Source organism: Ambystoma mexicanum, chromosome 12 (genome assembly GCF_040938575.1).
Source record: "Ambystoma mexicanum isolate Mex_15411 chromosome 12, UKY_AmexF1_1, whole genome shotgun sequence".
NCBI lineage: Eukaryota > Metazoa > Chordata > Amphibia > Caudata > Ambystomatidae > Ambystoma > Ambystoma mexicanum.
This window is the reverse complement of record NC_090936.1, coordinates 1,164,517,301-1,164,534,973: the sequence shown is the minus strand read 5'-3', so window position 1 is coordinate 1,164,534,973 and position 17,673 is coordinate 1,164,517,301. Positions and strand designations below refer to the sequence as shown.

Here is a 17,673-nt window from a genome sequence, read left to right as displayed (position 1 = left end):
GCACGTGTGAGAGGCTGTATCGTACCGTGTCAGCGCACGTGGAGTTAGCCCATGACCCTACCCCCGACTCCCACACTTTTTTTTTTTTTTTTTAATTTCTTTATTAACTTTTACAACAAAATATACACAGAAAATCAATGGTCGATCAATGCCACATGAGTACTTCAAAGGAACATAAAACAAATTCCCCCCTCCCTCCCCACCCGTTTCTCCCGAGACCACAGTTAGAACTCCAATCTTTGTTTTAGACCCTCGACGGACCTGGACTGTCAGAGCTTTCCGAAGCGCTCTCTCGCGCTGCTGGGTGGAGCAGCGGCACAGTTAATGCCACCCATCGGAGTAGTTCTTCACTAGATTCTAATCTCTGTACTTGGATTGCGGTTTCCCAAGCGGCAGTCTCGGCCGTTATCCATCTTTTGAGATCGGCCCACCAACAGGCTTCACTCGGGCCTCTTGCGCTTTTCCAGCTCATAGCTATACGTCTTTTCGCCGTTATGTATATTAAGTCCCTGAGCTTGTTGAGGGGTTTGTTTTTGCTGTTTCTCGTATAGCTACCCAATATGCAGGCTGCTGGGTCAAGAATGTCTATTACTATTTCAGCATGTGCTACCTTTTCCTTCACTTGGGCCCAGAACCTTTGAATAGAGGGACAACCCCAGAACATGTGGGTCATTCCGGCCTTTGGCGTATTGCATTTGGGGCATGTCTGGACTGTGGCTCCCCTGAACCTGGATATGGCTTCTGGTGTGAGGTAGGCTCTATTAGTAATGTAGAGTTGTATGAGCTGTAGGCGGGCATTCCTAGATATTTTTTTGTGGTAGTGGGTTATCTTTTCCCATGTTTTCTCTTCAAACTCTCTACCCAATTCGGTCTCCCATCTGTTCTTGCATTTGAGTTCGTTTGTGGTTGTGCCCTGCAGCAGCGCCTCATATAGTCTGGAGGTTTCGTGGCCTCCCTCAGCAGTGTCAAGCATGGACTCTACGGTCTCGTTTTCTATGAACTGGTTTGTGGTTTCCGGCCATCTCTTCTTTATGGCTTGGAGTACTGCCCTGTGGAGCAGAAACTGGCCTGTGGGTAGGCCTGTAGACTCACTGAGGTCGATAAACGACATTAGTTCCTGTTCACTGGTGAGGTCCCCTAGCACCGCCACCCCCCAAGGCTCCCATAGGGTGCGTATTTCCTTGTGCCCCCACGGGTGTTTGGCCATGATTGCGGCGATGGGAATCTGCGGGGAGAGCGGGTCCGCCGACCCCACTTTTGCGCAGGCACGCCTCCAGAGCTGGGTCCCCAGTTTAACTAGATAAGGGTAATGCCCTAGTGTCTCCCTTTCAACCCACAATGTGTCCCTAAGTAGCAAGGTAGGCAGGGCTGGCTGGAGAAGTCGGGTGTCAATGGTGGTTTCGTCGGCCATCCATTGTGTCACGTGTCTAAGCTGGCTGGCCAAGTAGTACAGCTCGAAATTAGGGACCTTCAGCCCCCCCCTCTCATAGGGTCTTTGGAGATTTTCAAGCGCTACTCTGTGCCTACTCCCCTGCCAGAGGAATCTTCTACAAAGTTTGTTCAGGTCTCTGAAAAAGGAGGGGGGAATGTTGAAGGGAACGTTGGTGAAGAAATGCAGTAGACGTGGGAGTGCAACCATCTTGAGTAGGCCGGCTCTCCCCGCCACCGATAGAGGGAGTTTCCCCCAAAAGACCATGGACTTTTCAATGGAGTCTTTGGCTCTGACTGTATTAAGGACATGTTCCGTGCTGGGGTTGCGGTGTATGGTGACACCAAGGTATCTGAAGGAAGTCGGCTGCCATTTAAGGTCTAGTGGGGGTAGGGATCCCAGTTCGTCCCTGTGTAAAGCAGCCAAGGGGTAGAGACATGATTTTTCCTTGTTGATCCTAATGCCCGTGAGTTTATGAAAGCATTCTAGGGTCTCTAGTATGTAGGGCAGGAGGTGCTCTGGATTGTGAAGGTATAGCAGCATGTCGTCTGCGTACATGGACACAAGATGAGTCACCCCATCCAGTTCAATGCCACTGTCACCATATTCTTGTCGGAGATACGCTGCTACCGGCTCAGCCGCAATAATATAGAGCATAGGGGACAGTGGACATCCTTGTCGGGTGCCTCTGTGAAGGGGCCATTTGTCAGAATACGTCCTGTTGGTGCGCACTCTGGCGGTAGGGCAGGCGTAGACCAATTGGGTCCATTTCAGGAAGGCGGGCCCGATCCCCATTTTGCCCATAGTAGCATACAACCACTCCCATCTCACCGAATCGAAGGCCTTGGTGGCGTCCAATGACGCCACCGCGTATTTTCGGGGGTTATGCTCAGTGGCGTATATGATGTGGTGCAACCTACGCAGGTTTTCGGTAATAGAGCGCCCCGGTACGTAGCCAGTCTGGTCTTTGTGGATCAGCTGGGGGATCGCTCTGCGTAGCCTATTCGCAAGAAGTGCTGTTAAAATTTTGCAGTCCACATTTAGCATAGAAAGTGGTCTATAAGACCCGCAGTCTGTTCCATCCCTCCCAGGTTTTAGCAAAGGGATTATTATGGCCTCCCTCATGGAGTCAGGGAGGGTGCCACGCTCATATGCCTCATTGAAAACCCGTGCTAGCATTGGGGCGAGGGCGTCGTCATATGTCTTATAAAATTCCCCTGGCATGCCATCTGCGCCTGGCGCTTTTCCGGTTGGTAAGGATCTGATTATAGCTAACACCTCATCTGGGGTAATTGGCTCCTCTAGGGCCTCGGCCGTCTGGGCATCTAGTGAAGGTAGCACTATGCTACTCAGGGCATCCTCTATTTCAGTGTCGGTGGGGGGCGGGGATTTGGAGTAGAGTTCTCGGTAGAACTCGGAGAAGACCAAGTTGATCTCTTCTTGGGTATGTGCAGTGGTGCCATCTGGTCTGAGTATGGAGCAAATGGGTGACCTGGGGACTTCTCTTTTGTAGAGCCAAGCCAATAGTTTACCAGGTTTGTCCCCCAGTGCGTGCGTTCTTTCGGAATGTTTAGCGAAGCTCAATTTTCCCAGCGACTCCCAGTGAGCCAGGCAGGCCTGTCTCAATTCAGTAATTTCCTGTATATGTTCCGGGGTCGAGTCTGCTCTACCCTCCAGCACCCTCAGTTCTCTCTCAGCGCCCACTAGGGAGGTTGTGATGGACTTCAGGGAACCCCCAATTGTCGCTATCATCTCACCTCTCATAACCACTTTATAAGCCTCCCAAGCTGTTCCGATGTAGTCCACGCTATCTAAGTTGTTATGCCAGTACTCCTCTGTGCTGTCTCTTATATGTTCTCTAAAGGCTGTGTCCAATAAGGCCTCAGCTCTAAGTCTCCACGTGGGAACTGGGGGTGTAGGGGGGTATACCTCCCAGGTGGCTTGCATGGGAGAGTGGTCTGACAGCACCCTGGGCAGGTAACGTGCATCCCCAAACCTATCAAGCTGCCCCTGGCTTATTAAGATATAGTCCAATCTGGTGTGGACCTTGTGAGGTGGGGAGAAAAAGGAATATTCTCTTTCCTCCGGGTTCCGCTCCCTCCACAGGTCACATAGTGCCAGTTGGGTTATTAGTTTAGAGAGTACTTTGGCTGGGGGGGGAAGGGCGGGAGTGCTTAGAGTCGGACCTGTCTTTCAGGGGGTCCAACGTGCAATTGTGATCGCCCCCCCAAATCACTGTGCAGTCTACATAGGGGCCAATCCTAGAATAAAGGGAGTGGAAGAATGCTGTGGCGTCATGGTTAGGTGCATACGTGCTAATCAGACATATCTCCCTCCCTTCCACGGTCCCCTGTACCAGTGCCATCCTGCCTTCGTTGTCTGTCTTGGTGTTCCCTACTTTAAAAGGAATGGATGGGTCTATCCATATCAGGACCCCTCTAGCGTATGAAGAGTAGGGGGATCCAATTAGGGTTCCACGCCATATTTTGGCCATAGCCTCTTGTCTGTCCTTTGTTAAATGAGTTTCCTGTAGCATGGCGATTCCCACCTTGCATCTGCGCAGGTAGGTGTATATCCGGCGTTGCTTAACAAAGCTATTCAAGCCCCTGACGTTCCACGTTAAAACGTTAATGCTTCCAGCCATGGGTGTCATGGTATCTGTAGATAGTCCTTTGCTCGGGCCCAGGCCTTACAAGTGATATTACTGTTAAGAAGTGTTCCTGTGGTCTCGGTGTGGTCAAACTAAAGGTCCCAACATGGGCTTTACCCCCTCGTGTCCCCTGCCTCATTGTATTCAAGACTTTTGTAACAACGGGTCCCCAAACATGACCCCTTAACTGCGAGATCCCAGAACATAGAACCATTAAACTTTTAACCAATAAAACCTGTCTAGTGGGGTTGCCCCCCCTCTGACTATCCCGTTTCCGCTCCGTTTGACCTAGGTCTACAGGTGCCCTACGGGTGGGTTAGTCACCCAAAAGAGTTACTGGGGAAAAAAGAAAGGTTGGCTCAACAGGTTAATGTTTCGCCGTTGGTCCCCAGTATGGCTCCGGTTGATTCCGTGTTGCCGCGTTTAGAGTGTCATGCAGTGTGTCGTCGTCAACAGGTTTAGGGCCGGTGTGGCCGTGGTCAGGGCTCCGACCGGCGTGGTCGACGCTGTCCGATCTCAATGTCCGGAATTTGTTCCCTGTCCATCCACTCACATACTTCCGCAGGTGTATCGAAAAAATGGGCTTTATTGTTGACTAGGACCTTCAGTTTGGCGGGATATAGGAGCATGTACCGCAGGCCTGCGTTTTTCAATCTAACTTTGGTGTGGATGAATTGGGCTCTGCTCCTTTGAACCTGGAGGGTGTAGTCCGGGTAGATGGCGATTTTCACTGAGTTCCTGATTATGCTGCCGCCCGACCTGGAAAAAGCAAGGATCGTTTCTCTGTCTCTGTAATTAAGTACCTTGGCAATTATCGGCCTGGGTGGGTTTCCAGGTGGTGGTCTCTTGGCGAGGGATCTGTGGGCCCTTTCAATGGTGAATCCTTGGGACAAGTTACCAGCTCCGATTTCCTGGATCAGGAGGTTCTCCACATAGTTGGTGGGGTCGTTCCCTTCGATTCCCTCCGGTATGCCGATGAGTCTGATGTTGTTTCGGCGTGCGCGCCCCTCCGCCTCATCTGCCCTGTCTTCTAAATTCTTAACTTTCTGAGTTAGAATGTCCACCTCTTTGAGGAGCAGCGTCTTTGCCTCCGTGTTTTCCTTAACTTGAGTCTCTAGCGCTTCGGTTCTGCCCGCTATGGATCGTACATCCTGCCTTAGCAAGTTTAAGTCTATAGCAACTGCGTCGATTTTACTCTCCATCGTTTTTTGTAACGTCATGATGGCTTCCAGCAGCTGGGAGTTAGCGGGTTCGAGGGGCCCGTTGCTCGCCGCTGCTCCATGGTCAGGAACGGCCTCCGCCCCCGCAGCCCCCGTGGCGGCGTAGGTCTCCATTGTTGTCTGCCTCTGTTTGTTCCTTGGCCCTTTGGTGGCCATAGCCTCGCATAAGCCTTCGCGCCTGCTGCCCATGAGGTGTTGACCGAAGTGGAGAGTCTCCGGGGTTATCAAGGGGTCCTCTGTGGTGGTCGCTCGAGTAGGGTGATTAAGTATGTCAGTCACTTGCCCCGACTCCCAGCCAGGGGCTGCGCCCGTATTCGGCTTGTGTAGAGCGAAGGGCCTCCCCGTCCTATCTTCCGCACCACGAAGTCCGGGCCCCCTCGCCCCTTTCGCCCCCTCCTTACTTCTTGGTGGGGTATTTCACCGATGTCCAACAGCTGCGGGTGGGTTGCGACTTGCCGCAGGCGAGGATCAACCCGGCCCGGCGAGGGCAGGCCGCTTCTTCTCTTCCGTCGGGACCGCCACACGCGCTGCCTCCTCTGGCCTCTCCAGGTCTCCGCCGCCCGGGTCGCACAACCCAGGACCGGTCCAGAGCCACGCACCACCAGCGATCCCCGCCGCAGCTCGCCTGCTCCTTGTCGAGCGTGCTCCGATCTCAGCGGTGCTCGTTGGGTTCAAGCCTCCTGGTGTTCAGGCCGATCAGTGCCGATCACCGCCGCCATTTTGCGCGCCGGATCGCTTCGCCGGGCCCACGGTGTTTCTCTTCGGCGGAGTCCTCCAGACGTCCGAAACCTCGGCAGACTGCGCTTCCAGCCGACCCCTGCCTCTGGCGTGAAAATCAGGAGTGGTTGCTGCGGCCAAATGTTGATTTAGCGGCCAAATGTTGGGCACATCGCTGGAGCCGACTGAAGACGCGTCCTTCTTACATGGCGGTTAGCCACGCCCCCTCCCCCGACTCCCACACTTGACCCCAGCTTCACCATACAGATGTGAGATCTCCTAATTAAGGATGCATCCTAACCACAAGACGGACACATTCCACACACTATCGAAATCAGAGGCACAGGCTGGTGCGCTAGTATGCCTAACAATACCCGCCACGCTTACCCCAAACCTCTCCAACGCATAGCCCAACCTCCCAACCCTCCACCTGGTCTTGTAGCCTCCCCACTTTCCAAAAATCCAAGGTATGCGCCCCTCTTCCACCCTTGCTTCACTCCCCTTACCCCCGCTCCAACCACCACATAGCTCTCATTCCACACAAGTCAGAGCGGTTCTATGGACAACGACAGTTGAAAACATTGACCCCCTGAGCATCCTGCACCAACCATCTACACAGTCAAGCCAACCCTCCTACATCCCCCCCGCTATCTCATCACCTGCACCCTCACCTCTCCCGAACATGGCTGCCCACCCCCAACTCCCCTTCTCTTAGCACAGCAAAGCCGCCTCGGCAAAAACCCCGATCTCCACAGCCCCTCCCACTCTCACCCCATGGGTCACCCGAAGACGAGAAAAGGCCCAGACATCAGCCACCTCAGGCCCCACTTAGCATCACCTGTGCCCAAATCCATGCCCCCTAGCTATAGCACCCAAACCGGTCTTAGTTCCCCTCCCCCATGCCCTCCTCTGACCACCACCTTTCCCTCATCTCACGCGAATACCTCCACCCTATCATGTCCTCCGCTCTGTCAACCCACCACCCCCTCCTCCACTCCCTCTCCTTCAACAATCCCCACCGCGACCCGTCCAGCACTTGCAAACAAACCCCACGAAATCTCTTGCATCTTCATCAACGCCAGGTCAGTCTCTCTAAAAACAAATGTAACATCTTTGATCTTATCACAGAAGAAAACCCAGATGTCCTTTTCATCAGAGACCTGGTTTGCTGACGATTACAAACCCATTGCACACAAGGCCTGCAACCTGATTGTAACAGATCAAGAAGAGGTGGGGGATTAGCAATCCTACACAAACACCAATTTCCTCTGCTTATCGAGGACACCTCAGCTTGCACCACAGACTATGAATCCCTTCTAGTAAAGCTCCAACTCTTACCCTCCACCTCGCACAGCTTCCTACTCATTTACAGACCCCCTGGCTGCAACCAAAATTTTACAGACCCACTCAGCGACACTCTGACAACTACCTTCAACCTACATCTAGCACTCACCATCCTAGGTGAAATAAACATCTGGTTTGACTCCCCTTCAAACACAATGACCCGATCTATCCTAGAAAACCTAGAAGCCTTCAACCTAACACAACACATTTCTAGGCCCACCCACACTGTAGGCCACACCCTTGATGCAGTCTTTAGCACTAAAATCATATCCACACTGCCCCTAACATGGACAGATCACCCGGCAATCGTCTCCGTATCACTTTCAACCGCGATCCACGCCCGGCCACCACCAACCTCCACACCTCTCACCCCACTCTGGAACAAAGTCGTTATCACCCCGGATCTAGCCAACTCCCTCCTCAACTCACTCCCAGCACACTCCCTCCAGGAAGGCCCTCCCCCCCACACCCCCATCAAACTCTTTGACCACTAGCTCCCTTAACGCCCTCATACCTCTAACCACAACAAAACGGCCCTCTCAGAGATCAGGCCCTTCACCCAGGTGGTACATCACCAACCTCAAATCGCTAAAAGTCCTCAAGCACTGTCTGGAATGGCCCCGGAGAACCAACCCAACCTCCCAAATCAAAACCGACCTAGCAAGACTAACAAAGGCCTACAAATTGGAAGTTATAAAAACCAAGAAAGCATTCTATGGGAACAGAATCTTAAACTCTTGCAACCCAAGCAAGGAATTGCATAGAATAATTTCTGAATTCAACTTTCAAGGTTGCTCTACCCAGATCCCAATCCCTATGTAATGCCTTATCAGATCACTTCCATAACATCGCTATCAATGGACACTCTGCCATCATCTCCAAATTAGAAATAATGCCCCACCCATTCCCTGCTCACCACCCATCCCCCGTCCCAACTCCCTCTTGATGCAAATCTTCGCCTCCATCTTGATGCAAACCTTCACCTCTTTCTGTTTGATCTCACACCAGGAGTTCCTCTCGCTCCTAGCACAAAGCGCCCATCAGGTTCCCCTGAAGACCCTTGCCCGCCAACCCACCTCAAAAACATCCTAGCCTCAACCTGTGCAGGCAGTTCTTATCGCACGCTCAATCCTTAACCATTCCCTAATATCGGGGACTTTCTCTGTAAGCTTTAAAAACCTCCTGCATCAAACCCCTCCTCAAAAAAAACATGCTCTCAACCCACTCCTCCCCCAGAACTACTGGCTCATTTCCAACACCTGCTTCATGGCCAAGCTCATGGACTGCACAGCATACAAGCAACTCAGCCATTTCACTGAAGCCAACAACCTCCTCGACCCTGCCCAACCTGGCTTCAGACCGCTCAGAGGAATGAAGTCCTCGCTAGTGTCTGTTTGGCACGGCCTAGAAAGAACAGCGGACGCGGAAGGATGCACTGTACTCCTTCTCCTTGACATCTCTGGCGCCTTGACCTCTCTTCCGCCTTCAATACCATTGACCACACCATTCTCCTAGACAGGCTACACTCTTTAGGAATCAAAGACACTGCCCTCACTTGGATCTTCTCTTTCATCTCTAATCACTCGCAAATCACGCTCATCCACCATTTCACCTCTTTATCCCGACCAAGGGGTCCCACAGGGAGCATCCCTATCTCGGACGACACCCAGATCATTTGCAAAATCACAAAATCGCCAGGCCCCAACCGCCCAGATCTATCATGTTTCTCGGATATTGACTACTGGATGATGACCAACCACCTCATCCCCAATCCTTGGAAAACAGAAATCCTAGTCTGCAAAAAACAGTGCTCCTTCTCCAACCTATTCCCTGGCCTCACTCCCGAGATAGCGCACCCCCTTTCCCCTGTGCAACCTCCACGAAAAACCTTGGATGCACACTGGTCACAGATTTATCCCTCTCCCAACACATCAACTCTGTATCCAGAACCTGTTTCTACCACCTACGCATCCTCCGGCGTATCTTCCCCTACTTCACCTATCCTCACAGTTTCTCATACTCTCCCGCTTAGACTAGGCAAACTGCCTTTATCTAGACTCACCAGCGTTTCAGCTAACGAAACTGCAAAGACATCAAAATGCTGCGACCCGCCTGCTTATTAACCTCTCTCCCAGAGAAAATATCAGCCCTACACAGAGTCCTCCACTGGCTCCCTATTGGTCAACGCACTACCTTTTTAAAGCCATGTGCATCACTACCCCATGCCATCCACAACACCAACCCGGAATTCCTCCAAGACAATACCCTTGCTACCACCCCTCGAGGACACTCCGATGCGGTACAAAATCTCTCCTAGTTTTTCCACATTACGACTGCACCAGACTGGGCGGATCATCCTTTTCCGTCCAAGCTCCGAACTGGAACTCTGTCCCTCCACATCCGCAACATTGATAAATCACTTGGCATTCAGAACGGCCCTTAAAACCTGGCTCTTTACTTCCTCCTCTTGAAATCTTGCCCTCTATAATGATGATACGCGCACATAAACACTGGGCCAAACCCGACAACACACCTAGCGTCCCAAACCTCCACAGATGCAGGCAGCATTTGCAGCGGCACACCGTGATAGTCCCCCTCCCTCACCCCAGACGATCATACGTCACTAACCCATCTGTCTGGCCCCTCTTCCACTGATTAGGCTCTCAATTTAGGGAGACCACTGAAGGGGAGACCATCCAATCGCGTTGGACCTAGCAAAACATTGATGAAGAATTCCATATGAGTTTAAGGTATGCATACCTTGCACCACGTCTGTGGACACAGGCCGCAAGCACGGCCACCCATCCATGAACTATAGAATGCAGCTATGGCTTTGAAAATCCGCTCTAGCAGCTCGCATAGCCGTCCACACTGAAACCCCCCTGACGTACCTCAACACCTCTGCCATTAGTGTACAGCGACAACCTACTAAAAAAATGTCGGTCTAGCTGGGCACACATGCGTTTCTGGCACTAGCACTCTATGCTAACCCACAACAGCAGCTGCCCATGTGCCTGACCTCCGGGCTTCTTACTGGAGCCTAGCCAGTCCACCGAAGTCCTAGCCTGGCAAAATGCACACAAGCATGTTAACTCTTAGAATCTCCCACGCATGGACTTCGGTTCTCGGGCGTTCCAACCACAAAGCGCGTTGAGGCCATACATATGGGGAAAGGGCACCATATCAATGACGAATACAATACAATACTTTCCAGAATGGCAATAAGCAATTCACAGGTAAGTAAGAACTTTGTGACACTTGTTTGATTTTCTAGTCGGAGGCCATATACTTTAGAAGTCCTTCCCTATTCTAAGGCATGAGTGATCTCAGAGACAGAAGGGGGACATTGGTGGTCCAGTGGCCAACAGTAGCCAGGTTGGGATAAGTATAAGTCCTCTGATTAGAAAATACAAGTGTTGTAAAATACTTACTTGCTGTGTGTTTGAGATGGTAGTGACAGGGTTTAGATACATTATTAATCTGATGGGAGAGGGTTAGGCCTTAGTCCATAGTGCAGCCAAGGTTCTTGACTATTTTGGAAGGGGTTGGCGGGGGGGCCGAGGGACCGGAGCCAAGGGAGCGGTTACGGGAGAAGGGTAGTATTGGCACACACCATGATTTCGGTTTTATCAGGGTTCAAGAGGAGGTGGTTACTTGTCATCCATCGGTCAATATCAATGAGGCAAGCTTCAAAGTCGGGAAGTGGTTTTGGTGCTTGTTTTGGGAATTCTTAGGATAATTTGAGTATCATAGGCGTAGTTGAAGCAGGTGAGGGTGCGCGTGCAGATGATTCCTGGTAGAGTGGTCAGATAGAGGTTGAAAAGGAGAGCACCTTTCCCAACAGACTCGCTGCTTTTATGTCTATAGTTATCTCGAGACTGGACTATGCCAACTACTTATACCTGGGAGCACCAGCATACCAGTTTAACAAACTACAAAGAGCCCAAAACGGTGCTGTCAAACTCATTCTTGTCCTGGGACATAGAGACCACATCTTCCCCACTCTCCGCACCCTCCACTGGCTCCCTGTTGGACGTAGGGCCACCTTCAAAACCCTTTGCATTACCCACCAAGCAGTGCACAAGACCGACCCAAAGTACCTTCAAGAGAAGATAAAACCCTACCTCCCATTGCGCACCCTAAGATCAAGCAATACCATCTTACTAGTAATTCCATCCTCCAATTCTGCCGCCTTCTCAACCTTGAACCCAACTCTGTGTAACTCATCTCCCCCCTCACATTCGACGCACCCAAGACTACATGGCCTTCCGCAAAACTCTAAAAAGCTGGCTCTCTGTAATGCCGATTAAGACCTTCGAATGTGGTGAAGACCGTACAACCGACAGACAAATGCTCAATGAAATATCGAGCAGTGACAACTCTGAATACGACTATTAAGTCACTAATGAAGCCCCTCTGAACGCAGAAATCACAGAACGCGTAATGAAACCCAGAACAGTGAGCTCGCTAGAATAAAACATCCACTCCAGACACTTGCCTCTCCTATCACTATGCTCACTCTCTACTCTACACCAACACACAATAGAGCGCAGCTACACCCCTCGATAAATTCGGCCTAGCTGCTCTCATACGAACAACACCCCACAAGCACATCAACATCCTGCTAGAACTGCGCAGCTATACCCCATGAAAAATCAGCCTAGCTGCCCACGTGTCCTACATAGGCCTAACGCAGACAGAATCCAGTCTCTTTGACCAACCTCCTAACTGCACACATTCAACTGATCTCAGTATCTCCACATCTATTGCTAACATGCAGCTACCCTACTGACCTGGACTTCGGTCCCCGAGGGCGTTCAACCCACAAACGCTTTGAGGTCATACCAATGATATATAGAGCGCTATATAAATGCTAAATAACATAACATAACATTGGTCCTTCCTGGGCCTTTTAAAGAAATATATATCTGAGGCTTGTGGAATCTGCTTAGATCACATGCTGTGCATAGCCCGCCATCTAGTGGAAGCTGCGGAGTATTACAGTTGTTTTCGAAACTCGAAAAGGGACGTTGACAGGGCGTGCCAGTAATATTATCCCTAATGTGACGTCCACTGTACCCATGATCCCTCACGCGTCGAGGTTCCTCAGATAGTTTTTTTCCCCCATGCTAGATGGACGCGTATAGCGGAGATCCTTTCGGCAAATTAGCCATTGACTTTGTTAATTGAGATAGTTTCCCTTTCTATCCTTTCTTCGACTTCGTAATACCACGCCGAAGAATCAGAAAGAAGACTACTGTGGAAAATCGTAGCGACTGACTGAACGGCCTTGGAAGGCTGCCCTGGGCCTTGGTGCCCAGACAGTAGGGAGAGAGGGGGGAGGGCCATTGTTGGGTCTCCTCTGGGACCGAGGGTGGGGACAAACACCATAAAACACATAAAACCTCCCATACAGAAGGCATATCCAAGGGGAAACCTAAAGACCCTAGGCCTAAGCCTATCCCACCCACTAATGAAGACATCGCCCTTCCCGACTCCGAGCCTGAAATTGTCTTTCCAAGCTCGTAAGATTGGTCTGCAGAGGACATCGACAGGGTTATGCGTAAGATGTCCTTCATTGGGAAATCTTCGAAAAGCACCCTGAACAGCTTTTAAGTCTTCAGACCACCCCACTCACCTCAACCCCTTCGAGCTCCTGACCCCTGGTGTCTCAACCCCCTTCTAAGAGGGTCCGTACTGATGTCCCAACTCAGGGCAGAGTTTTAGATCTGTATGACCCTGAAGTCCATTCAGAACAGGAGGATGTTTTGTTTGATACATCTGATCCTCAACTTATGGATGAGGACTTAGACAAATTTTATGATGGGGACGATGAAGACCCAGACCAAGAGGCCAACATTTACTCCTTGGATTCACCCATTAATCGTGATCCTCCAGTAGTAGACTCCCCTATAGACTACCAACCCCTACTCAACGAAGCTCTAAGGCGGCAGAACACTTCCGCATAGCTACCCAGGAGGTGGTAGAAGACAGAGACTTCGCTGAGCAATTGTTGGGAGATCAATAAAAAACAGTAGGCCAATTCATTCCAATATTAGTCTGTACAACGCAGAATCCAACCTTCTTTGGAGGCACCCAACCTCACACGGGCCGTTAACCCGCGTGTTGAAAAATGTTTCAGACCTGCACCTTCCGACCCCCTTTACATAAGAGGCCAGTTAAAACCGGACTCCCTGGTGGTTACCACCACACGGAAAAGAGCAGGCACTCCCCTTGCTTCCTCCTAGGCTCCTCCGGACAAGGAGAGCAAAAAGATTTACGCAATGGGCAGGAAAGTAGCCTCTTCTGCAGCCTACCAGACTTGCATTGCAAATAATGCTGCACTTCTGGCAAGTTTCAACTGCCACAAGTGGGATGAGGTTTCAGCTTTACTTTCTTCTGCACCTGAGCCACTTAAGTCCCAATTAGCCCAGGTGGCAGCAGATGGTAGAGCGGTGTCTACTTGTCTCCAAAAGTCAAACTTTGACGCAGCAGACAATGCGGGTTAGAATCATCACAGAGGGCACTATCATTAAAAGACACGCATGGCTTCGCCAATCAGGCTTCAGGCCAGGAACACAGGCCACCTTAATCAATATGCCGGTGAAAAAAGATGTGCTCTTTGGCAAGGCGGTAGAAGACGTACTAAAAACTGCTAAAGACGAATACGACACCCTTAAGTCTTTAGGCCAGCTCACGAACGGGGCAGAGGGGCAACAGCAATTTTTGCCGCTTTCGGGGACAGAATTCCTACAGGGGATCTGGATACAACCAGGGCCAGGGTTCCTATGGCACCAAATAAGGACAATCCTTTCAGGGCTACCCACGAGGACAACAAAGAGGTTGTGGTACTCGGGGCAGAGGCCAGGCTCGCATGCATCTCCGGTAGGAGGACGAATTTCCAACTCCACCCACGCATGGGAAGGTATTACCTCAGACAGATGGGTGCTGTCAATGGTAGCAGGGGGCTACTGTGTAGAACTTCTTCAAAAACCTTGCGATCATCCCCCGAGACAAAAGGTACACTCAGAAGAACATCAACGGATTCTTCTAGAGGAAATTACAGCGCTTCTATTAAAAGACGCTATAGAAGTGGTCCCAGCCAACCAGGTAAACCGGGGTATATATTCAACTTACTTCCTTGTGCCCAAAAAAGATCTAACAATGTGCCCTGTATTGGATGTAAGGCCTGCAAACAAGTATGTCAAGCCACAAAGGTTCTGCAGGACCACGCTACAAGAAGTAATCCCGCTTCTAAAAAAGGGGATTACATGGCAAGACTGGATATGAAAGATGCCTATTTTCATATTTCAGTGTTTCCAGCGCACAGAATGTTCTTGCGTTTCAAGATAGCGAACAAGCACTGCCAATTCAAGTGTGCTGCCCTTTGGAATAGCCTCGGCGCCAAGGGTATTCACCAAGGTACTGGCGGTGGTGGCAGCGCACCTGCGCAGGGAGGCAATCCCAGTGTACCCTTACTTGGACGACTGGCTCATAACGATCAACCTCCTCTTCCAATTGGGCTTCTCGATCAACGAGAAAAAATCAAGCCTGGTGCCCAGCACCTCCAAACAGTTCTTAGGAGCTATTCTAAACACAGAGGAAGGGTAAGTCTTTCCCTCAGAGGAAAGAGTAAAGAACTTGTTACTGCAAATACCACACTATACACTATCAGGCCGGCCGCCAGATAAGGGTACGCAATGATGCATGATGGCATCTTGCATTTACCTGGTTCCTCACGCGCGCCTGCGGGTGCGTCCCATACAGGAGTGGTTGGCAAAACAATGATCTCAGGCAAGCGGTTGGGACGATCTAGTGGTCGTTTCGCCAACACTTGTAAAAATATCTTCACTGGTGGACGAGAGAAAACCTGACGAGAGGGAAACCCTTCTACGGCCCACAGATACAGGCAGTGGTCACAATGGACGCCTCACTGGCAGGGTGGGGGGGCTCACTACCTTCACCACACAGCTCAGGGTCAGTGGTCTCACACTGCAGCTCAGAACCACATCAATGTGCTGGAACATCTGGCAGTATTGAAAGCCCTTAAGGCATTCAAACCCCATTTAACAAACCTGTCGGTGAAGATCCTAACAAACAGCACCACAGCGATGTTTTATATCCTCAGAGAAAGTGATTGCATCTCTAAAAAATGCCATCTCTAGGTGGATAGTCAGATGTATCCAACTGTGCTATTCCCTATCACAGAAGACACTGCCTTTTATGCCAAGGGCCCACTCCACAAGAGGTACTGGAGCCACTCTGGCTTTCATTGCAAATGTCCACTTAGACAGTATTTGCAAATCCGCTACATGGAGCTCAATACATACTTTCACTCAGCACGACTGCATTGACACTCATTCCAAGACACATACACAAGTGGAACAAGCAGTTCAAAGACATTTATTCGCTCATGAACCTTCACATCCCACCTCCTTCTTCCACTGCTCGCTAATCTATGCACAGCATGTGATCTAAGCAGATTCCACAAGCCTCAGAAGGGATACATTACTCACCGTAATCGTATTTCTGAGGCTTGTATCTGCTTAGATTCACATACGACCCACCCTTCCTCCCATCGGAGAGAAGGCACATGGATGCTTATGAGCTAGTCTGACACGTATCTGCTTGGATACAACTGTACTCGCGCTACACCTCATGCTACCTCATGTCAGAAAAATAACAATCTGACGCGTGAGCGATCATGGGTACAGTGGATGTCATACTAGGGATAGTATTACTGGCACGCCCTGTCGACGTCCCTTTTCGAGTTTCGAAAACAACAACTGTAATACTCCGCAGTTTCCAATAGATGTCGGCCTATGCACAGCATGTGAATCTAAGCAGATACAAGCATCATAAATACGATTACGGTGAGTATTGTAACCCATATATAATAAATAGAATGATCTTTGCCTATTATAACCCCAAATTGCTTCTTTTGTATCGATCAACATTTGAAGATGGACCTCTAGTCTTCTTGCAAGAATCTTGTTTGCCTTTGAAAAGAACCTTCTGGTGAATATATTTTTAGGTTTTACAGCAATAGTCTTCAACATGTATGCAGACACCATGCATGTTAATCTGCTCCTCTGATCCTTTGCTGCAGCTGCCGATCTCCAGGGAGTGTGCCTGCAACAGGCTCAGACTCCCCTACTTGGGCGTTTGACTCATAAAAGCTTCCATACTTCAGACTTTTGTCAGCAGCCTGTGCTTTACTGAGGAACTAATCCAAAGTCAACCTTTTAGATGACAACCTAGCAAATGTTTGCCTTCAACCAAAATATTTTTTTTTAATGTGTAGTTTTCAGAAAAAAATATTGGCCATGTTTATCATATTTTTTTCCAACAATTCAAACATACTGTTTTCTAAAGTCAAATGTATGTATACACATCCCTGCCCCAACCAGCTGTCTTCCGTGTAATTTTGATTGAGATTATATTGTCATGTTTTTGTTTTATAAATATGTAGGCTGGTTCGATAGCTAATTGTGTTAAGCACTTGTTTCATATGAAGGGTTTCATTTTCAGGCTGGGACCAAATTGGTTATTAACGGTTATTAAAGCACATAGAAGTGTAAGGAATAAGGAACTGTACAAAAAAGTACATTTAGCTAAGTAGTGATGCATGCAATACATATTTTCAGACTGCATGCATGATGCATTTTCCTTGAGTGGTGTTACACATATTGTAAACTGTCTTTGCTTTTGGCAGACGCAGAGTTCTCAAGCAGAGAAGACTTTTATTCGCAACAAGGCTGCTCAGGTTTTTGCACTGGTGTTTGTCGCCGAATATCTGACAAAGTGGCCCAAGTTTTTCTTCGATATTCTATCAATAGTGGGTCTCAACCCACGAGGGATAGATCTCTATCTTCGAATTCTCATGGCTATTGATGCAGAAGTAGTGGACCGTGATGTTGTTCATACACAAGAGGTAAGATGGGATTTTGGTATAAGTTTATTCGTAATGTTGATTCTTTAGTAGAATTTGACTGCTTAGACATGCAGGATGTGCAATGATGGGGCAGGGCGTAAGAGGGAGGGCTACGGCTCTACATAAAAACTGCATTTCGAATGGATTGTGTCCTCCCAACGTATTCCACATCTTTGACATGTAATGTCCACAGCTGTGTACTTCGGAGACTTTTTTGGCACAGGGCGTCCTCCGTCGATGGCGTCGGGTCGATGTCCCTCGAAGGCCTCTGTCTAGGGTGACATCACCGGATGTTATAAACAGGATGCACGTTGCCTGTAGCCTCAGTTCTGTTTTTTCCACCAACGTGTTTGCTTCGGAGATTCAGTTCGCCTCGTGT

The 17,673-nt window shown here is 49.8% G+C and overlaps 1 protein-coding gene across 5 annotated transcripts in view; it reads left to right on the top strand.

Moving 5' to 3' along the window:
- The window catches only part of XPOT (exportin for tRNA), a 1,180,573-nt gene that overhangs the window by 287,611 nt on the left and 875,289 nt on the right, over window positions 1-17,673 (top strand). For all 5 annotated transcript variants that reach the window (XM_069629779.1, XM_069629778.1, XM_069629776.1 and 2 more), the window contains one exon: window positions 17,076-17,294. In XM_069629779.1, coding sequence (XP_069485880.1) covers window positions 17,076-17,294 — 219 coding nt within the window. The remainder of the gene's footprint in view (window positions 1-17,075; window positions 17,295-17,673) is intronic.